General features: G+C 36.6%; 1 protein-coding gene across 5 annotated transcripts in view; it reads left to right on the top strand.

Annotated features, from left to right (window-relative positions):
- Positions 1–23535, top strand: part of LOC142323113 (oxysterol-binding protein-related protein 11-like) — a 68887-nt gene that overhangs the window by 16014 nt on the left and 29338 nt on the right. Inside the window, exon 1 of one of the 5 annotated variants that reach the window (XM_075362310.1) lies at positions 17769–17970. The exons of 2 other annotated variants lie outside the window; for them this stretch is intronic. In XM_075362310.1, the coding sequence (XP_075218425.1) occupies positions 17861–17970 (110 nt within the window). In that variant the 5' untranslated portion in view covers positions 17769–17860. Of the gene's footprint in view, positions 1–17768; positions 17971–18039; positions 18094–18152; positions 18265–23535 lie in introns of those variants that run through there. 2 more of the 5 variants (XM_075362312.1, XM_075362313.1) reach the window with 2 other exon arrangements.

A 23535-nucleotide genomic window follows, 5' to 3' on the forward strand; every position in this document is an offset into this window, starting at 1 on the left:
ATAGCACGTGAGCGCTAGACTCATCAACTCCGCACTTGTCGCAGAGCGGACTCTCCTTTAAACCGAGGTCGAATAACTTCTTATTGAAATCTCCATGGCCGGTCAGGAATTGGGAGGTATAATGATCCCAATCCTGCCACTTCAACTTCATTCTTTCCGTTACATTCGGGAAAAAACCATATGTCACTCGACCGGTGTTCACAACGTCCCAGCGAGCCTGCCACCTTTGCAGCGTCAAGTCCCGCTGTTCCGCACGAACCGAGCGCTTATCCTCACCATTTTTGACTCTACGATAAATCTCCGCGCGTTCAATAACTAATAGATCAGCAGGGATCACTCCCGAAAGAACTGGCAATGCAGCCGTCGAAGTCGTCTTGTATGACTTGCAGACGGTGATGAGAGCGAGGCGCTGGGCTAGCAAAAGCTTCTCTCGATAAACTCTTTTTTCCGCCAAGTCACTCCAGCAATGTGACGCATATGTCAAGATCGCCTCAAACACCGCACGGTAAAATACCCGGCACGCCCGGACTCCCAGGCCCCACTCTCTGTTGCACACACTCTTCAATTTTACAAGGGAATTAATCGCATTATTACAAAGATATTCTACATTGAGGGAGAAACTACATTATTCCCCAATCCAGATACCTAGGTACTTAATTTTAGTCGTGTATGGTATCGCAATACCATCCATTTTAACAACCCGTCGCACCGAAAGGGATTTCGCTTTCTTTAGGCTAATCAAATTACTTTTCTCGGGTGAGAACTGGAGCTTAGCCTCGTGACCCTAGTTCGAGACTACATCTAGGGCAGTAGATGCCCTGGCCTCAATTTCGGCTCTCGTATCGCCTTCAACAAGCAGCAGTATATCGTCTGCGTACACGATGCTTGTGCATCCCTCACCCAGATCCGAAGTTAATAGTTTATAATTAATAACATTCCAAAACAACGGCCCGAGGACAGACCCCTGCGGACAACCCTTAGTTGGCTCTTTAGTAAAAGTTTCGCCCCCGATGGTCAATCGGACCTCCCTACCACGAAAGTAGTCCACAATCAGCTCATAGATGTCTCGCGGACATCCAACGCCCAACAAGCCGTCCAGAATGGACGGCCATCAGGCGTTGTCGAACGCGCTCCATATATATCTAAACTAATGCCGAGTACCATTCTGCTTCGACTACCCCGAACTTTTGTAACAACGAAGCTGATTACTTCCGCTGTCCCAACACCACGCCTAAACCCAAATTGCCGATCACTGAACGCCCCTCGAGCCCGGAAGAGCTCATCGAGACGGCTGGAAATCAGTCGCTCGAGTACTTTTCCAAGCACTGAGAGGAGCGTTATCGGTCTGTACGACTTTACAACTGCTCTATCCAAATCAAGAGACTTAAGAATAAGCCTTAGATCACCTATTTTCCATTCCGTAGGAAAAACACCCCGACGTAAGCATTAGTTATAAAGCCGGACCAAGTGGTCCCGCTATTTACCCCACGACCTTTTTATTAGCTCACCGGTAATACCGTCTATTCCCGGGGCTTTCTTATTAGGCAAGGCAAAAACCGCCCGGTTTACCTCATCTAAACTCCAATCCCCGACAGGGTCAAAAGAGCGATCCGAATTCCGGACAGCCACTCTGAGCTCACGATGGTAATTGCCATCTGTGAGCTCTGCGTCCGCTGGCAGCAAGGCTCGAAGCTCGTAGGATGTAGTGCTACTTGCATCTGCTGTATATTCCTCACCCTCCCGGAGGGTAGTACACACTTCCGCGTTAATTTTCCTACTCATGACAATCCGATAGACTGCGCCCCAGGGATCCCCTTTATTGTCCGATACGAACTTGTGCCAAGCCGCACGTTTCTTCGTATATACGGTATTTACAAATCGCCTCCTACTGTTCTTATACACATCAAGAAGGACAGCCCGCCTATCAGGGTTCCTACATCTCTGGTACGGCTTTCGGTCCTTATACATCGTTCGCCGTAGTCTATCTAAGTCGTTAGACCACCAGGCGAAGGACTTCACAGCCCCTCGTCCACGCGGCATCGAGGCCTCAGCTATCTCTATCAGCCGCCGCTGAATGGGCGAACCGAGTTCGGGAGAATACCGCCCTCATACCAAATAGTGGCTTGTAAAAGCTCGTCAAACTTTCTCCAAACCGCTTTACGAGTGAGAAGCCGTCCCTCAACGGCGGGAGCGACCCTCACACCAGGTTCCAAGGAATAGTCAAACATGATCATCCGATGATCGCTGAACTGTTCAGGATGTATCCTCCAGTTACTGATTTTTCCCAACGTTACATTATTACACAAAGTTACATCTGTATTGGCACTTCCTCGCAAGGTCTCGAAGGTTCGAAACCTAGAAGGCTGATTTAGCACATTGAGTCCGGATTCAATGATTGCTTCCTCGTATGCCCTGCCTTTGTCAGTCACGCTATCACTATACCAAAGCGCCGAGTGCGCATTTAAATCTCCTCCAATGACAAGGTTCGCATTTCCGTACGTACGAGCAATCAGCCACAGCACGTCAATGTATCTCCTTGGCTGGTCACGATACTGACAATAGATATTAAAGATAAAGATGCTCTCCCTCCCAATTTTGATTTCACTACAGACGTAGTGCGCAGTCGAGAACTGTGACACCACCAGAGCTCCTAGACCAGGGTTCGCCACAAAGGTGGCAGCCCACACTTGGTCAGCTCCGCTCAAATGTAGGATTTTTACTCCTCGCGGTCCTGGGACCCGGCCCCGTATACAATAGGGCTCCTGAAACAACACGATGTCTAATTTTAGTTTCTCCGCGATCCTAACGCAGTTATCCAGGGAAGTCCTGGAACGGGCCACGTTCACCTGGTCTATCTTCAACCTACTCATAAGAGGTGCAGTGCAGCTCCCTGGCGTAGGCCCGCTTCCTGACCGGGCAGTCCACGCTGATGGTGGCGTGTCTTATCTCCTCGCCTGACTTGCCGGCCCAGTACAGTTAAGGCACGTCAGTTTACTCTCCTACAGTCAAACATCTTGTGACCCTCCTTGCCGCAGCTGCGGCAGAGAGGCTCACTCGAACAGCGTTTGGCCACCTTACCAAACGCGAAGCACTTAAAGCAGTGCAACGGCGCCACATGGTCCACGACCCGACAGCAGCCAAAACCGATGAACCACCGGTCCCGACTGCGCATGTGGTCTCTCATGCGGGACGAGCATTCCACCTCCACAGTGTACGCATCGCGCGCACGACTGAGGCGACGGAACCTCTCAGAGAACTCCTTAGAGAAGTCCTCCTCTGTAATTCCCTGTAGATACTGGGCGTTCTGCCTTAACAAGGCCGCCGGCAAGTCTTGTCGATGTCCGACGGCACGTCATAAATTAGCACTCTCGGACCTTTCTTAACCGGGGCCTTGGCTATAATGCCAGCCTTGGCCCACTCCTGGTTCAGAACAAGGCTCGATTGAGCCCTGTTGGCTCTAGAGTCAGTGAGTGGTGAACCCCAGGCGGAAAACTTGGCGTTAGCGTCCAGAGTAACCAGCATTCTGATCCCGGGAGACCGTCCAGAATCCGCCCCAACTTCGCCAACAAATCATCGATACTTCATTCAAGCTGGAAGTATCACGATACCAGTACAACGTCGAGCGTACCCCTCGTGACTCGCACGATGGTGAATTGCTCATCAGATAACTCAGGCATCCTGAAGACACCCAACGAGACCGAGTCGACCATGAACGCAGAGAGCAGCCGTTCCCCACGAGAATGAATAACATTAACCCCGTGGAAGTCGACTGCCTTATTCCCGACCGTGTACGGCTCCTGGACCAAGAGGACCTCGAGGTCGTACTCCTCAAGAATCCTCATAATTTCATTGGTGGCCGCCCGGAAACGATGCAGGTTTAACTGTCCCAGGCGCAAGCGTTCGACATGGTGACGACCGTCCTCGAAAGCTTCCCCCAATTCAGGCGTCGACATACGCCGTATTGTTTACGATCTTTGCCCGGGCTACGTCATGCAATCTGCATTGCTTGCCCCCGACATCAAAGCCTTTCACCAAGCCACAGGGAGTGCACTTTGCAGGCGCCCAGCAAGGGCGGAATGACCACACATCTCTAACTGTGCTCTACGGCGGAGAGAGATCTGTCCAAGCCTTGACATTTATAGCACCGGGGTACTTTTGTATGGTTGACAACCCTGCAAGAGGTCCACCCAAGGAACAGCCGACCACCGGCCACCAAGACCTGCTGGATCTTTGGCAAGGTCTCTATTATCCAGTGACTCTTCGAGCCTCTTTCCGCCCCAACTGCCGGACCACCCTGTTCCCCTCGAGGAAGTCCTCGACAGCCATATCCAACATAGGATTTTGGCTGTGTATAGCCCTCAGGATTTCGGGCTCCTCTACCCTCGTTGCCCTTGGCAAATCGTAGATCAATATTTGCGGCCTACGCTCGGGCAGCAACGGAGCCTTCAGCCCGCTCTTCGTAAGAACGTCGGCCTCCAGCAGCCGCATCACCTGCTACTCATTAACAACCTCTAAGACGACTCCATGGTCCCTTGTTTTTGTGACCCGGGAAATCTGGAACCTTTCCTTCAGCGGGTCCAGGACCTTCTTCAGGGTCAGCTCCGTCATCGCAGACAAAACCCCCGGACCAGGCGTCACAGGGATGAACATGACAGTGGCCCGCTTGATTTTGATTTCCGGCGGGGGACTGACCCACTTAGGCCTCGGCGCTGCTGTTACCGCAGCGAAGAAGACAGGTTTTTTTACCTTCTTCTCTACCCGTTTCAGAGAAGTATGGATCTTGCCAAGGACCCTCCCCGTTTCCGTTTTGAAGTCCTTAACTCCTTCCACCTTTCCCGACAGTCGAGAAACGACCGATTCAAGGGCTCGGTTTGCGCCCTGGAGGTTTTCGTTTTTCAACGCCAGTTCAGCAACCATCAAGGAACATTCAGTAAGGTACGAGTCGACCAGCTGTCTAAACTCGACCGAAATCCTTGACTCCTTTTTTGAGGATATTTTGGCCCATGCGGACCGCATACCCTCGATCCGCCCTGTCCCGGAGGACTCCGGGGCGAAGCCTCACTTGAAGGGGTCTAGCTCGGGATCCGACCACCGCATCGCTGTACTCCACCATCCTCGACTTCGCAAGGCTGCCTCTCAGTCTTGGCTCGTCCTCCACTGCTTTGTTCTCCCTGCACGGCTCCGACCGAAGTCTTTCCCGCACATCTCGACGTAGAGGTTTTGGCCGGATTTTTCATGCAGTCCGCTCCGCGGAGACCTCTCCGTGGGCTCCGCGGAGACCTGTCTAGTGACCTTCTCGGCAGGAAGGGTTCACCGCTAACCAAGTCCTTGGCTAAACCAACCAAGTCCTTGAGGCAGTCTCCCCCGGATTGTTCCATTGAGCTTATTAAAACAATACAACAATTGCACTGCCAGGCACTACAGCTGCAGTTTGAATGAACCTAATACCTACAACAAAACAGGTGAGCGTTTGGCTTAGTTATTCCGGGTAAGGCCGCCTGTTCTCACGCAAACCCGCTCAAAAAAAATTAAAGCTTATAAGATCCTAATATAGACCACCGGCGAAGTCGGAGCGTAATCCCTTCCCGAACCTGCCAGAGGATCAGAAAAAGTTACTGGCTTCACGAACCTATGAAAATGGGGACAATATTCAAACAAAGGAATCGCCCTTATTTAGCCGACAGTGGCACTTCTGCAACACACTACGCAGCTGTGTTGCCTAAACACCACAGTAATGCAAGTTGACTGACAGCCACTGATCGTAATCAGCCCCGACGACGTGAACGTAGGCACGCTGTACTTGTTGAAGCAATATATCGCTACCGGTAGCAGTAAATACATGTTTTACAGCACGGGGCCAGTGGCCGAGAAGCGATCTATATTTAAGTGTTACATTTAAATGTTAAAAAGTTGTGACATTTATTGTGCAATTGCAATTTTAATTAAGTTCTACAGTAAAGACACAGTGAGATTATACACATTATAATTATACACTGTATATATATATATATATATATACTGTGTAATTCACATTAGCAGCTACTACACATTTAATGAGTGCTGTTTGACAGGTCAGTAAATAATTATGTTTTCTATCATTGTTTTACCAACATCACTATAATCTTAGACAAGATTTCCCTATCAAGAGAGATTACTTAATTCAGCAATATTTTATAGTAAATATCTGATTGCATGACTTTTCATTCGTTCACTATAAAATACTCTAAGAAAAAAAATTGTTTAAATACTCTGTTTAAGAATTTCGCTTTTGAGTGTTAGTACATTTTTTGTGAAGTTTAACTTATTTTCAGTGACAAAAGTATTAATTGTTTCTGATTTAAATGGTCATATCAACTTCGGCCAGTTTTTAGTCCAAAATTACAGTTTTTCTTTGTTTAAATAGACCAAGTGGAAGACCTACAAGCTTCGTGATTTGAAATATTTCTGAATGATTTCCTGAGGCTATTTGAAAGTATGAACAATTGTATTAATAGATTACTAGATATGTTAAGGTATCTTAAATAGCAGCAGAACTGCTGTTACTTAATTTTCATGTGACATTATAAATTTGAGAGCATAAAGCAGAGCATTTAAAATATAAATAAGGAAAAAGTGCAGTTTATAAATGATGTTTGTCTCTGCTTCAAAAAGTTTCTTTCAAGACATTGCTATTAAATACTGTTTAACTGAAAAAATAATTTCACTTTTAGAAGTTTGTACAAGTCAAGAACAGTACATATAATAAGAAAGCTTTGAACAGACTGAATTTTTCTGTAGTTATACAGTTGAAAATAAATCACTGCAATTCATCAATTGGTTTCAACTAATATCTTCACTGATAAGCTGTTCTTCATGCTCTAGATTTCTAGTTGAAAGTTAATGTAAAAGTGTATTGAAGAACTTCAGTATACCAAATGTATTACCCATTATATGTCTACAATCAGCATGTCAATCAACATGTGGTTTAAAGTTTTTAAAAGAATTTATTTTTTAATGTATAAAAATAATTGTTTCCTGTGGCTAGTCTGGACTTCTGTCCATCAACTGTCTGGCATTCCAATATGCATGGCTGAAGTTTTTCTGCATTCTGAGGTTTGCGTCCAGCTTTCAACAGTGAAGAATATGTTCTCTATCCATTCTTGAGTGGGCCTCATGACAGAGGGTGCACTCTTCAGAGTTGTTTATCTTCATTCTGTCGAGATGAGCGGCAAGACAACAGTCATTTCCCGTATTGAGGCAAAAGCGGACAACTACCTGTCTTCTCTGGGTTTATCTTTGTTTTATTCCCAGGATGCATCTATATCTCCAGCTTTTGTTGCCAACAATTTGTTTAGCATAACAGTGTTTCAATAATTTCTGCATTCTGCACCTTCGTTACTTTCTTGAGGATGGATTTGGCTATACTAATAATAGGGACATTTCTGGGTTGATGAAGAGTAGTTTCCCTTTTCGTCAGATTGTTTCCTGCTTCATTCCGAAAACTCCAAACTGAGAAGGAATTCACTATAGTACAGTATTTTTTTATTCAGCTTCTGTGGCATTCCTGTCATCAATTGGATGTCTGTAAGGGTTTCGTTGCCATCAGATATATATATGAAGAGATGGCCTGGATAGCTGCCTTGAATACCATCAATATGACAGCATTGGAAAAAATGTGTGAACAGTTCAGTATTAACAAGAAAGCACGAGATATGGCTTCAGTCTCAACATCAAGGTTGTTTTATTTCTGTCTATAGGGAAATAATATGAAGAGAGTGAGAAGATGCCTACGCGAGACACCTTGATAGGACCTTGATTGTATATGGGGTTGAATTGTTGGTTATGGTGTTTTATTGAGAAAAACTAGTAAGCAGTGTTAGTCATGTTCAGCTTCATATGGTTCTTGGATGCCCAGTCCTGTAATATTGCCAGAGCCTGATTTATTCTTTCTTCTAATATTGTGTTGTCATGGGTTGTTTCTTGCCTTACTCCAGATAACATCATCAGTGAAAATGCTTACATTGATTTCTTTGTGGTTCTTTATCAGTTTTGGAAGGTCATTAATGAAGATTTTAAAGAGTATTGTACTAGGAAGAAGACTTTGTGGAAGTCCAGTTTTTGACTGTTTAAAAGCTGTGTTTATTTCCATATTTTACCTTGGTCCATAGTTGAGAAGGAATCTTGAAATCCAACGAAATATATTTCCTTTCACTTTCATCTCATTCAGCTTTTAGAAGAGCTTATTTCTCATACTGTGTTCTAGGCTCCCTTGAGGTTGACAGAAACTGCAAGCACCCTCTTTCTGATTGAAAGCCTCTTTGACTGCCTGAGTAAACCTCAATATTTGGTGCAAGGTAGATTTTTTTTCCATCTGAAACCAGCCTGTTCTGCCAAAAGTGAATATTATTTTAAGGTACCAGTTCAATCTGTACCTAATCTGTTCTAATCTGAAAGGTTAGTCAGGTGTGAGTACAGAAGTGTTAGTTCTGGATTGTTTGTCGAGCCAGAATTTTGTATTTAGGTTTCAGGGTACTCCTTTTTTTACATAAGCTTGATGCAGTTTTAGTTCAAATCATCTTCAACCCTTTTGCCGGTGTAATTGTAACCTCCATGCTGGAGAGGCTGTGTTAAAATTTCCCATTATGACTAGATCTTGAAGGTTAGTATATGTGATTTTCAGGTTTTTGTTGTTTGATGAGCTGTATAAACAGAAAATTTCAACCCTCGTTATTTATAAATTCATGCAGTTACGCTCTGAAATATTGCTTTTGTTCATCTGCTTAACTGTTCTAAATTTTGACATAATGTTACTATTGAGTAGAACTAAAATACAACTTGTTATCTGCCAAGCTTTATAAAGTATATACAAGCTATAGCCTTTGATCCTGTAGCACTGCATATTTTTTCTCTGTGATATTGGCTTCATTGACTAGTTCAATTTCAATGTTTTTGTATCATAAGCTTTTTTATTTCTGTCATTTTCTTTGATGGAAAGCCACTTGTGTTTCACTGCATAATTTTTAGCATTGATTGTAGTATTTTAGCTCTGAAAAGAGCTTCTTTTTTCTTCATACTGGAGTGACGCATTTCAGCGCTATGCTCATTTTGCACCACCCAGAGAATACGTACAGCTTAAGGTGTGCTGCGAACATGAGTAATGTTGTTCCCCATATAGAGAAATATATTCCCAGAAGATCTTACAATAGTTATTTTGTATTGTGACTGGTATGCAATGTCACTTATGTTTAAAGAAGTTACATAATAACATTAGAAGTGTACACAGCCCGTTTTTCTGGTGAAAATTGGAATTCATTATTCCTCGCAACTTCGTTAAGAGCATTAATCGGTCGTTGTAATTTGTACTTCACCATAGCTGTCTTGTTGCTGGCATACACAATGGCCAAATCATCAACATAGACGGTTTTACTGATTTCTACTGGAATAGCTAATATTAGTTTATTGACCGCGATCGTAAACAAGGTACCAATCAACGGCGAACCTTGTGGTGTATCATTTTCTAAGCTTTTTTAAGATGAATATTCATTGCTGACGCGTACTTGAAAGTACGGTCATTCATGTAGTTGCTCAGTAAAACTGGCAGATTGCCACGAATGCCCCTTCATATACCTGGAGCATTATTCCATGTCGCCAGGTCATATCGAATGCCTTCTGAAGATCAAAGAAGACTCCGACACAATGTTTCCTAATAATATAATGTTCTTTAACTTGATCATTTGATCAGTGATAGAATGGTATTGTCAAAATCCAGCTTGATGTGAAGATATCAGGTTTTCTTTTTCTAAAATGCAAACGAGTCGATTTACCATCTTTTCAAATATTTCTCCTATAGCGCACGTCAAAGAAATAGGACGGTAACTATTGGTATCTGTCAAATTTTTATCTTTCTTTGGTACTGGAACAATATGTGCTTTTTTCCACTGCTGCGGGTACATTCCATCCCGCCATATCTGATTATATAGTTCTAACAGTCTGCGTTTTGCAGTGGTATTCAGCTGCCCCATCATGTTATAATGGATTTCATCCGCACCAGCAGCTTTGTTGCCTGCTATCTCCAACGCTTTCACAAATTCTTCTATTTTAAAAGGTACATTGTATGAATAGATTATTTCAGTTCTGAAATTTAGTTGATCTTCAAGTTCTCCTTTTTTGGGCCGAAAATCCTCATCACAATTAGCCGTTTTGCTGGCTTTTTCTAAGTGATTGGCTAATAACTCTGCAATTTCGTTTAGAGTGTCGTTAATTTCATCTTCATATTGAAAGCTAGTTATGGGCGTAAAGTGTGTACGCCCACAAATCGCTTTCACTTTCTTCCAAACGTCTGATGCAATTGTGTTTCTGACATTGAATGACAGGATTTGCTGCCAGGATCGTTTTTTAGAGTCTATCATAAGTCATTTTGCATATGCCTTTTTTTTTAAAGGCAATTAGATTTTCTACTACGGGACGTTTCTTAAAGGCATTATACGCTTTTTTCTTTCTTTTAATAGCTTCAATTATTTCATCGTTCCACCACGGAACGGGTTGCTTCTTAAGTTTCCCGTATGTTTTGGGAATATATCTTGTTGCCGAGTTAAGGATCGCATTAGTTATAGCGTCGAAATCGGCTTCGATAACTCCAGTTGTTTCAGGAAGTATCGTCCTAGCTGTGAAGATCGTCCAATCTGCCTTATCAAACAACCATCTTTTGGAGATGGGATATGTTTTCCTTGCAACTGACTTTACAAGGAATTAATTTATGGCCTTGGTTTGCCTTTCGGCCATCATTTTTTCCTTTCTTTTCTTTTCCATATTACAGCTTCGTGTTCGTTAAGAATGTCGTCGACCGTATAGCTCCCGGCCCCCGAATCGGAGACCATCAAAGCCGCGGACGACGACGGACATTGTGTCCTGAATTGTGTTGCTACTTTTATGTCTTCATCGATGTCTCCAGTATAACTGGCATAACGACGTTGTTTGTGTAGTCAGTCCAATCGGCACTTTTAAGACACCATTGCCGAATAAAATTTGGTGCTTTTTGCCTTATATTTGTTTTAATTATAATTGTAAAGTGGTCGCTTCCATGAAGGTGTTCGTCAACGTTCCAATCCAAGGAAAGCGACAAAGCTGGACTGCAAAATGACAAATCTATCGCCGAAGTTTCATGGTTTCGTATGTTGAAAAACGTCCCTGTACCTTTGTTTAACAGGATTAGCTCGGTGTTCAATATAAATTCTTTGACGTTGCGCCCTCTGTGTTCCAATCGTTGTGAACCCCAAAGTGGGTTATGCGCATTGAAATCCCTTATCAGAATTATCGCTCCAGGGAGTTGGTCATATAAGTTTTGCAGATCATCAATGTTGCAGTTGCCGTCTGACAGATATATGTTAGAGACGGAGACTGCAACCGGATATAATAAACGTATAGCGACAGCTTGTAAATCAGTGTTTAGTTGTATTCGTCAAAAAGGCAGATGCGAATGTACAATGGTAATACCACCACTTGCTCGCCGATCAGGTACAACATCTGTACGTATTACATCATATCCACGTAGATGGAAATCATGTTCTGGCTTAAAGTGTGTTTCTTGAAGACACACCCATGTAGCATTGTGCTCATTTATAAGTAGTTGAAGCTCAGACAGGTGTGAGACACAACCGTTAATATTCCATTGTATTTTATTCTCCATTTCTTTTATAAGCGTGGTTTACCTTTTGGCCATCCTTTCTTCTTTTTTGTAATTGTAGTACAACTTGGTTCAGTTTGTGACCCCACAGAACCGCAGTCACTCTTCTCATCTGAGACTAACATAGTCTCAGGGTTTGGCAGAGTTGCGCCCTGTGTAAGACCGGGATTTGCTGGTTTCGGCAATCCGGTCGAAGATGCATGAACTGTCAGCGGCACCGTCACGCCTTGTGTCGTTTCCATTCTCTCTAGATTGACTACAACAGAGGTATTGCTCTTCTGCGCCCTCTGTCCTTTTGGTGTTTGATCCCCTTGTGAGAGATCTAGAGGTTCCAGAGGACATTTGATTTTCAATAAATTCAATGTTCCTGTCAGCTTTGGATTGCTTCTTATTGTTACATTCAATCTCCTCAGTAATCCCTTGTATTTGCGACGTCGATGGTTTATTTGATTTGGCGATGACGTTTGACGTTTACTCAATGGCACTGGTTTAACTGTAGCAAATTTCCTTTCTATATATTTGTCTAAAACTGTAGTTATAGCTGGTGTCAGTTGCTTTATTAGGCTTTCAATTACTTATGGCAAAGATGTATTGGTGTATTTGTGCAAGGTATTTGTGCTGTTTATGCAAAGGGTTTCTTCCCGGCGTTTGTGCGTTAACTGTTTTATTCGCTTCAAGATAACTAAGTTTTCTGGGAACTTTAGTCTTTTGTATCGCGATTTCTTTCTTGAAAGCAGGACAATTTCTAGATCTTGCTGAATGTTGTCCTCCGCAATTCACACATAAAGGGATCTCCTTACAGGGTTCACCTTCATGGATTTCTTGGCCATATGCACAAATCTCCTCATGATTGCATCTGTCGGAGATATGACCAAAACGTTGGCATTTGAAACACCTCATTGGCGGTGGGATATAAGCGCCCACATCCAACTGATGGATTCCGGCTCTGATTTTTTCAGGCAACGATGGCTTATTAAAAGTAAGGACATGAGAAGAAGAGGGTAACACTTCTCCATCCCTCCTCATGTTCAATTGCCTACATGCGATGACGCCTTGCAATGCCATTTCACTAACAATCTCCTCTTCACTACAATTAAGTAAGTTACGACATACTCCTTTGGAATAGTTGAGTGTGCCGTGAGCTTCGACAGTAACATCAATGTAATGTTTAAGGACATAATATAAAAAATTCTATCACTGAAAAAAAAAAGTTGAACAAACATTATAGATATAGAGAACACAATAGAAATGATACCAATAGAACAGATGCATGCAAGACATTTAGCAGCAGAACTAATTAAAAAAAAAAAAATGAAATATATGTAAAAAATACAGAAAAAATAACATAAAAAAAACTAAAAGAAAACAATATACTAATTACAAAAACAAACGAAGAAAATGCAGTACTTATCATTAAAAAATATTATATAAGGAAAACAGAAGATCTTATATATAAAAAACAGTGTATAATAGAAAATAAAAATAAAAGTGAGATATATCAGAAAGAAATTATATTAAAAAAATCTAATTAAAGAAAATGGTTACAAGTATATTAATATAAATCCTAGTGTACCACTTATGAGAACACTGGTCAAAATCCACAAAGAGAATTTACCAATAAGACCTATAATAAGTTACACTAATGCACTAGCATATAAATTAGCAAATATATTAAAAAAACATGGGAATATTGAAAATTCAATATATGGTAAAAATTCAGTCGAAGTAGCAAAAAAATATAAGAGTAACAGAAGACTGCAGAATTGTACCATATGACATGGAAAATTTATATTCATCTATACCATTAAAAGAGACTATAAAAGTTTTAGAAAAGAAACTAAATGAGGGAGAGATAAATAATAATTTGAAAATGGAAATTATTAAAATTTTAGAAACAATTCTTCAATAAAACCAGTTTAAATTTAATAATAAAATATAAAAAATGAAGGATGGACTAGGCATGGGCAACCCACTATCAGCAATACTAAGCGAAGTATTCCTACAGAATGTGGAAGAAGAAAATATACCAGATGTCTTGAAAAAATACAGTTGCTTAGAATATATCAGGTATGTGGATGACACTTGAGTAATTAAAAAATAAATAAATATTATGAAGAAAAGATTCTGGAAGAAATGAACAAAATTTCACTATAACATTAAATATTCAGTGGAAAAAGAGAAAGATGAAACTATTCATTTTTAAATTTAACAATGAAAAGAAATAATAATAATCTAGATGTTGAGTTATGCAGAAAAGAAACTTATAGATAATATCACAGCTTACAATTTGAATCACCCAATGGAGCATAAATTAGTGGCTTTTAGATACACGAGAGATAGACTACATAGTAAATTACTATTAAAGAAACCAGCGTATAAAAAAAAAGTTAAATGTTATTTTTCATATAGCACAAAATAACAGTTATAAAAAAGAAATGATCAGAAAAATGAATGAAAATAGAAATAAAAGAAATGAAATTAAAATAACAAATGATAAAGAAACCTTTAAATGGAGTAAATTAACATTTACGGGAAAATAAATTTACCCAATTAAACAATTCTTTAGTAAATATAATATAAAAATGTCTATAAATACAAATAATACACTAAAAAAGATTTTTAATAGTAATATAGAAGTAAAAGATATTTATAATGGTAATGGTGATGGTAACAAAATAAAATGTAAATGCAATGCAACATACATTGGACAAATGGGAAGAAAATTAAAATTAAAATATAGCAAACACGTGAGATCTTTTAACAATTAAAAACAAGATTATAATTATGTAACAAATTTAATAAAAGAATGAGTCCTGCAATGGAAATGGAAGAAACAATGAATTTAATTCACAATTGTATTAAAGGAATATTTTAGAAAATTTAGAAGTTTTCAAATTAAAGTAACAATAAAATGTACAGATCAACAGTCAAGCGAATGTCCTTTTCAAGAATCTCAATTTACTGAAAACAGGAAATAGATTAATAAAATTAAAAAAGTAAGTGAAACCATTAATAACAGATAAACAAGAAGACTAGATAAGACATGACGCCAAATGAAGGGAAGGGCATTGACTAAACGTTATATAAAGGCTAACAGAAATTTAAAAGTATCAGTTCAATAAGTTTTGACAATGGAATGATTCTGGAACACATCAACATATAATAAAAGAATGAAGCTAAAAAAGGAAACAGTATTCAACATAGAAAAAGTATGTTAAGATTCACTGATAACGTTCTTTAGGCAGGTTTGAAGGAACTGAATGCCACAAATTTATTGCCAGAGAGAAATTCAGTTTGAATGTAAATAAGATTGAGATAAAGAAAATGAAATTTGACAAAAAGAAGGGTCATTAAGGATAAAATATAGTTAATCAATGGATGCATGATTACCAATAATGGGTGCATCACTGATCAAATTTTTTAAAATAATTTTGATAGTATACCTAGCTATGCACACTCTTTTCCTATGTATATATTTCTTTTACTTAAAAAAATTCTAATGAGCTGATGTACTATTGACCTTTTTTAATGGACCAGCATCAGCTACTTCAGAGAAGTTCCATAATATTATTTTTCTTAACTAAATATTAGTTTCACTTCACTTTCTTATTATGTTGAACTACAGTCTTTGATGGTAGCAACTTATGTTGTATTGCCTATTGACTACAAAACATATAGTTTTACCTATTGTAAGGGTAGTAGTAAAATCAAATAAGTAATATATACTGTAAATACATCCATACTAGAAAATGAGGTATATTAAAATACGAATATATTTATTTCACCTGCTTGTCTTTTGCATGAACAGGTTTACCCAGTGTAGTGCTGCTGAATAGTGTGTTTTTCCTATATGTTTGCTACTCCTATGCATGTTCAAATTGAGTTACTATATTGTATGAGCCCTTCTAATATACAATACATTGATGGATCAGATTATTCACCTTAATACTTGCTATTTGGAGTTGATAGTAAACTTACATTGCTCTATAAAAACACTTGCCTGTTTAATACATATTGAACTGTATTTTTTAAGTTATCTACTGTCAGTTTTTGATTTGTTATTTCCTTTATTTACCTATGGTTCATTAACGTAAGAAATTAATAAAATAATTTAGTTACAGTTAAAACTTTTAATTGTGTGAACATCATTATAAGTCAATCAGTGTATTTACTTCATTTTTTTATTGAAAAGCAGCTTCTTTTAAAAATTTTATTAAGAAAATTTATTTATGTAAAGATAGATTACAACCAGCCATATAAAAATTTGTAGTGATATGGCCGAAAAAGCTGAGAACGTAAGTTTTGATCACCTTAGCTGTAGTTTCTACTTTTACATAATTGTGCTATAGTAGTAACCCTCAATTTCTTATTATTGTTTCATGTCCATGTTATTGCATTCAGAGTTATTTTTTTTTTTACATTAACATAATAAATCTGATTGTGGTAGCGATTATTATTGTGTCCATTATAACAAAAGTAATTTCTGGTTTGTTTTAGCAGACATGATAGCAGAATAAATTTACTGTAAAATAATCCTACTTATAATGTTTAAAAAACAAAATTGACACATTTTTTCAATAATTGTAATCGCTGTTTGTTTTTATTTTTTATATAAATTAATTGTGAAAAGATTAAAGAAGAAAACTAACACAGTTCAAAATGCAATCAAATGATCAATGAAAAGCCAGTTAAATAAAGACATCACAAGACACATGTAATATCATTTTTACCTTATTATGTTAAAAGTAATTGGACATAAATCCTTTTTAAAAAAAAGGGTGACTGAGTTTATTCTTATTACTATGCCTATGAAGTTTAGTACTATTTAGTTAAGTATATATTTATGTTTGGAGGGCTTGTTCTTGCTGTTACAAAGGTACATTGGACTCCACTTTATGTCACTCATTAGAGTACATATTACAATTAGAATTCCATGAACAATGTTTAATAAATTATATAAGTTATTTTTGTTTCAAAGCATTAATTGAACATGAGAATTGAACCCGTTATTTTCTAAGCACTCTTAATTATTAAAAAAATGATTAGAATTAAATTTTCTGTGTATCACAGTTTATTTACATTTCAAAGCATAATTCATTTAAATCCTATTCTAGGTTACATTTATTTTGTTTTGTAAAGTTTATTTTATTTCTGTTTACGGTAGCCTTCTGCATCAATGGTTAATAAACAAACTGAAATTCTTTTATTTTTAAACATATGTATTTATCACGAAGGCTATGGGAAAGCACCAAGATTATTTCCCAAGGAGAATCATATCTTGATGGAAATACTAACGGTAAGAGGCTGGAAATGCGGAATATGGTTGCGAACATTCACTAGTAGATTCGCATACAGATTTACATAAAATAATGAAGAACGAACTTTTGAGGTTTATTTATTTACTTCACACAACAGTAGGATTATAACATAGTAATGGGAAGCGTGTAATAAGAATATAAACATATTACTATTTATTTGTTTTATAAGTGTGTATATTTCTACGTTTAAGCCAAAATATACTTCGGAAACAAAGTTTATTTACGAGCGCAGTTCGATTACTCTCATAGCTCTGTTGGTAGCTGCAGGTAAATTTAATGTCAGTGTAATTTATGATTTTTGATGTCGCAACATTTAGCCAGAGGAGTATTAATTTGTCTGTTTGCATTGTATTGTTATTCTCACAAAATTATTTTATAGGCGCCACAGGTACGGTTTCCAGATGCGGTTTGTACGCAACTAGTTTAATAACCCCTGACCTTATCGTAGTAGGATGCGTAAATCAGCAGTTAAAGTTTTGATAATTGCACTTATGTATTTGAAGTTGTTCGCGTAACGATTACATAATTTATAGTAAGATAAATGACTGCATTTTTTCAATAATTAGTTATTTAATTTTATACTCAATATTGTTCCTCCAAGTATCCGCCATTTGTCTGAAATCAAATTTTTATTCGCTGATTAATTGTATTGATTTCTGTTAAAGTTTTCAGATTATTTTTGTATACCCTACTAAAATACAAAATATTACTTAAAATGTTTTACGAGAGAATAATAATTATGAAGGCTGCATTGACGTTTCTTTTTTGCTTTGCGATGTACTGCTGTTTTTATTTTGGTAGAACTGGTTGGTGTTTTAACTTTGCTCTAAATTCTGTATAATGTTTATTTACGTGTGTCTAAAATGTGATTTAGGAAGTGATGAAGAATATGATGAGAAGGAAGAAAAAAAGAGTAAAGAAGAAGTCTTGTGTTATAGATTATTGTGATCAACAGAATGTTTACAATATTTGTTTTCCATCACTGAATAAGTAAGTTGCTGTGTCAGTTTTTCTTAATTTCCTCTTTGTATTCCTTCATTACGAGAGTGTCGTTCTTGAAATTGCTTTCTTTTTAGCTCCTATAAGCAGAATAGCAGTATAAACTGCCTAGAGGTAACACTTCTCTTTAAGAGTATCACCTTGGCGTTTTCGTGATGTTACATTCTGTTGAAAGGGTTTGGTTTGTTTCAGATTAGTGAAGAATAATTTTCGTTTCGCTTAGGCTAGTATAACCTGCAATATCTGCCTTATTAAGTGGCGAGCCCTAGAGTTGAAATGAAACTAGTTTGTATTAATATTTATGCAATTTTTTATTATTGTAGAAATGTAATATAATGTTTTAATTTAATGTTTTAAATGTAATAGAATGTTTTTGAGTGTATTTTTTTTGTGGTATTAACTTATGACACTTTAAAATCCTCATTGCTGATGAACGATTCTAATCTTATTATTCCAGTCGAAATTTTGTTGTGTGCCAATTTTGAATTCCATGATAGTACTGCTGAAGTGAAAACTGGAAGTTGTGTGAAATAGAAAGAAAATTTAGTGAAAAACTTTTCATACCTTTTAATTTTTGTGTACAATAAAAATATCTTCAACTGTAAATGAAGAATATATGTGTGCATACTTAATAAACAGGAATATGATAGAACAACTATAACTTAATTGATGCATTTGAAATTTACTTGTTTACAGAGTTATTAATTAGTCCAATGTAAGAAATTAGGATAAGTTTGTGATTTTTTAGTTTTTAATTTTTTTTATTCCAGATTTCATGTATTCAATTAAGACTACAATTTCTATTAAAATATACTAACGGTAGGACATGTCTTATTGCGCTAAGTGTTGACTGAAGTGAAATTACTTAGGCATAATAAATTAATGTATCTCCAGTAGACTGCAAATTAGATTCTTGCAGAGAAACAATTTTTTTCAAAACTTTAGTAGTATATTTTTGAAAAAATTAAGACTTAATTATTTTTGTTTGCTGTGATACTGGATTAAATAGTGATGATATTTAATCCAACTGTAAATAGTTGGATTAAGTATTTTATTTTATTTTTTAATTTAAAACTTAAAATAAAACTATTAATAGAAAAAAATGTTATTTATGATGTAATTATAAAATTTGACAGCAAGTGTAAATGTGGGAGAAAGGATGGCACTGCAAGCTGAAACGTGTGGTTTGATAAAAGTATGATTTAACTATAAAATGCATTCAGTGCAACTGACAGAAATAATTTTCTTTATTTCATATATATATATATATATGTATGTATTGCTGTTTCTAAGAGAGAAGTTTTGTTTGTAAAATCCCATTAATATCATTTGTATTTGATTAGGTCATGCATAAGCCTTTTTTTAATTATGTAATAGGATTGATTCTTTTGTACTGTACAATAAATTTCATGTATAAAAACAGTAGTATGAAAATAAAAGTTAATTTGTAAAAACTTCAAAATCATAAAAAAAACATCATGTCTTGGAAAATCCTTGTATGGTTGTAGATGCTTTGAAATTATAAATGTGCAGAATTCTGTAGGTATTTACTAGGTTAGTTAAAATGGTACAAAATTGATAGAACAGAAGCAGGTATAATCAACTAGATACAACAGATAGCAGGTAGAACAAAATAGGTAATTATCTAAAACAGATGTGAGCTTTGGTAATTATTTGAATATATGTATGTACATACATACGTACGTACATACTGGGTGTCCCACGAAGAAACAGAGAAACTTTCAGAAGTTTCACCATGTTCTACTGGTGAAAATAATGAAAAACATTCATATAAACATTGGACTGGAAATTCTTTGTTTTCAAGTTATGGGTAGCAAAAGATTTCGCCTGGATTTCAGCTCTTCTAATAAAAAAAGCCCTACTGTAATTTCTGGGACCCAAATTAAGAAGTAAAGTTGGTGGTTTCTTATGTAATTTGAGCTGGGAAATAGGATAAAACAGGTCCTAGAACTGTAACTCCAGTAGTTTTGTAAGATATCCAATATAAGACATAAAATTTGGTGTTGAAAAACAATTCTGATTTTAGGTTTCTAGTACAATTTAACTTTATTAAATGACTAATAAATGCAAAAGATTTAGTAAAAAAACTTGTAGAGAATTTAATTCTGAGAAAATGGATGTAAATACAGCCAATAAAAAGTAAATACGAACTTACAAAAATCTGTTGTTTTTATTGAAGAAAAAAAGATGAAAAATTGACAGAAAATCTTATTATTCTTTCTGTACATAATAAACATCCTTTTTAAAAATAAAAATGCTAATTACTGAAAATAATTTTAAAAGATACAAAATTTATAAAACAATATTTACCTGTGTATATTTACGAACAAGGGTCATTTCCAATATATTTGTTTTCTGTTGAACGTCAAATAAAATCATTGTGTTAGTGATGAACATTATGTAATTCAGCGTAGCCCAGGCACTAGTTCAAGGCAAATTTCATGTCGGACTGGTTTGTCAAAAAACAAAGTGTGGTGCATCTTATGGAAAGAAAATCTTTATTCTTTCCTTCTTCCACCTGTGGCCAACAGATTACCCCCAGCGGTTAAACTTCTGTCATTGACTTCTAGACAGTGTTGGTAAGGTAAATCCAATTTTATTTACTGATGAAGCCACTGTTACTAGAAACGGAATCTTCAGTTCTAAAAATAGTCATTTATGAAGTGAAGACAATCCACATGCTACTGTGGAAACTAGTTTCCAACATAAATTTCACATTAATGTTTGGTTTGGCATTATTTATGACAAAATTCTGCGACCATTTGCATTCAATGAAAACCTTACAGGAGATGCATATATTCATTTTTTGAAAAGTAATTTGCTGGCTCTTTTGAAGGATGTTCCTTTACAAACTACATTGCAAATGATTTTCCAGTACGACGATGCAACGCCACATTTTTCTTAAGTAGCCAGAAAACATTTGAATGGTAATTTCTTAAACTGGATTGGACATGGTGGACCAATCAATTGGCCACCAGAAATCATCTGACATAACACTACTAGATTATTTCACTTGGGGCCATATGAAAACGATATTATACCGGCAGAAAGTTAATACTAAAGAAGAATTACTCATTAAAATATGAAATGCTGTTGAATTTATACGAAACAATCCTGAGATGATACAGAGAGCCAGCAGAAATATTTTACGTCAGGCAGAGTGCTAAATACATTGTGAAGGAGGGAATTTTGAACAATTATTGTGGATGAGGTTTGATATTCTGTTTCATGTATATTATTTTTTTGTTTTGCTTCAATAAAAAAAAATCAATCTTTAATAGTTTTTATATACTTTTTATTGGCCATATTTAAATTAATTTTCTCGGAATTAAATTTTCTACAAGTTTTGTTACCAAATTTTCTGGATTTATTTGTCATTTAACAAAGCCATTGTACTAGAAACCATAAAAAAACTTGCTTTTCGACACCAAATTTTGTGTTTTACATTGCATATCTTAAAAATGCATTGCATAGCTTAAAAATGAGTTCTGGGACATATTTTATCCTATTTACCAGCTCAAATTACATAAGAAACCACCAACTTTACTCATTAATTTGTGTCTCAAAAATTACAGTAGGGCTTCTTTTGATTAGAACAGTTGAAATCTGGGCAAAATCTTTCGCTAGCCGTAACCCAAAAATAAAGCGTTTCCAGACCAATGTTTATATGAACTTTTTTCGATATTTTCACCAGTAGAACATGTTCTGAAAGTTTCTCAGTTTCTTTGTGGAACACTACTTATGTATTTAGGGTGTTTCTAAAGACCATTTCAAGAATTCAGAGGGTGGTCCCTGACATTGAAATAAACAAATACCTTTTCATCAATATATGTCTGGAAACACTTTGTTTACTGGCTGCCTGCCATTTTGTATTTTTAATATAAAAATTTATTTATCAGGAATGGTTAAGCCTATCGAGCTGAAATTTTGTATACTGCTAGGGTAACTAGAGGTTTACGGGTTTTATCTGTTTTTCCCCTCAATTTTTTTTTTACGTTGTGTATTGCTTATTAGTAATTGCTCATGTTATAATTATATGGTATTTGCAGAGAAATTATAAATATAATCTAACCAAACTTAACCTATGCTCGCTTCACTCGCTAGTGAAGTTTTAATGAGTGAAGCGAGCAAAGGTTAAATTTGATTAACTATATTTATAATTATAACATAAGCAATTCCGAATACATAACATAATAAAAACTATTGTGAGGTAAAACAGAAAATATTCCAGATTTATTTGTATGAAAATAATGAACCTGATCTCTCAATCAATTACAAAATGGCAGCTATATAAACTTTTTAATTGTTAATCTCTTTGAAACCGTTTGTTTATTTAAATGTTATGTTATTACAAATAATGTTAAGAGTTTTATGACAAAAAAATGACGCCTTATTTATTCAAATCAATTCATAAATAACCAATTTACTGCAAAAATTGTATTTAATTTTATTCAGGAGGGAATGAAAACTGGTTTTTTAATTTAGGTGACCACTTCAAGAATTAGTGCCATAAATTTGTTATTTTTAAATGGATTTGAATATTTTTTTTTGTCTTCAGTCATTTGACTGGTTTGATGCAGCTCTCCAAGATTCCCTATCTAGTGCTAGTCGTTTCATTTCAGTATACATCCTACATAGCTAACAATTTGTTTTACATATTCCAAACGTTGCCTGACTACACAACGTTTTCCTTCTACCTGTCCCTCCAATATTAAAGCAACTATTCCAGGATGCCTTAATATGTGGCCTATAAGTCTGTCTCTTCTTTTAGCTATATTTTTCCAAATGCTTCTTTCTTAATCTATTTGCCGCAACACCTCCTCATTTGTCACTCTATCCACCCATCTGATTTTTAACATTCTCCTTAGCACCACTTTTCAAAAGCTTCTAATCTTTTCTTCTCAGATACTCCAATCGTCCAAAGTTTCACTTCCATATAAAGCGACACTCCAAACATATACTTTCAAAAATCTTTTCCTGAGATTTAAATTAATTTTTGATGTGTAAACAAATTATATTTCTGACTGAAGGCTCGTTTCGCCTGTGCTATTCGGCATTTTATATTGCTTCTGCTTCGTCCATCTTTAGTAATTTTATTTCCCAAATAACAAAATTCTTCTATCTCCATAATATTTTCTCCTCCTATTTTCACATTCAGTGGTCCATCTTTGTTATTTCTACTACATTTCATTACTTTCGTTTGTTCTTGTTTATTTTCTTGCGTAGGACTTCATCCATGTCATTTATTGTTTCTTCTAAATCCTTTTTACTCTCAGCTTGAATTACTATATCATCAGAAAATCGTAGCATCTTTATCTTTTCACCTTGTATGTTACTCCGAATCTAAATTGTTCTTTAACATCATTAACTGCTAGTTCTATATAAAGATTAAAAAGTAACGGGGATACAGAACATCCTTCTCGGACTCCCTTTCTTATTACCGCTTCTTTCTTATGTTCTTCAATTATTACTGTTGCTGTCTGGTTCCTGTAAATGTTAGCAATTGTTCTATCTCTGTATTTGAACCCTAATTAT

The sequence above is a fragment of the Lycorma delicatula genome, chromosome 4 (assembly GCF_047948215.1).
Source record: "Lycorma delicatula isolate Av1 chromosome 4, ASM4794821v1, whole genome shotgun sequence".
NCBI classification, from domain to species: Eukaryota; Metazoa; Arthropoda; class Insecta; order Hemiptera; family Fulgoridae; genus Lycorma; species Lycorma delicatula.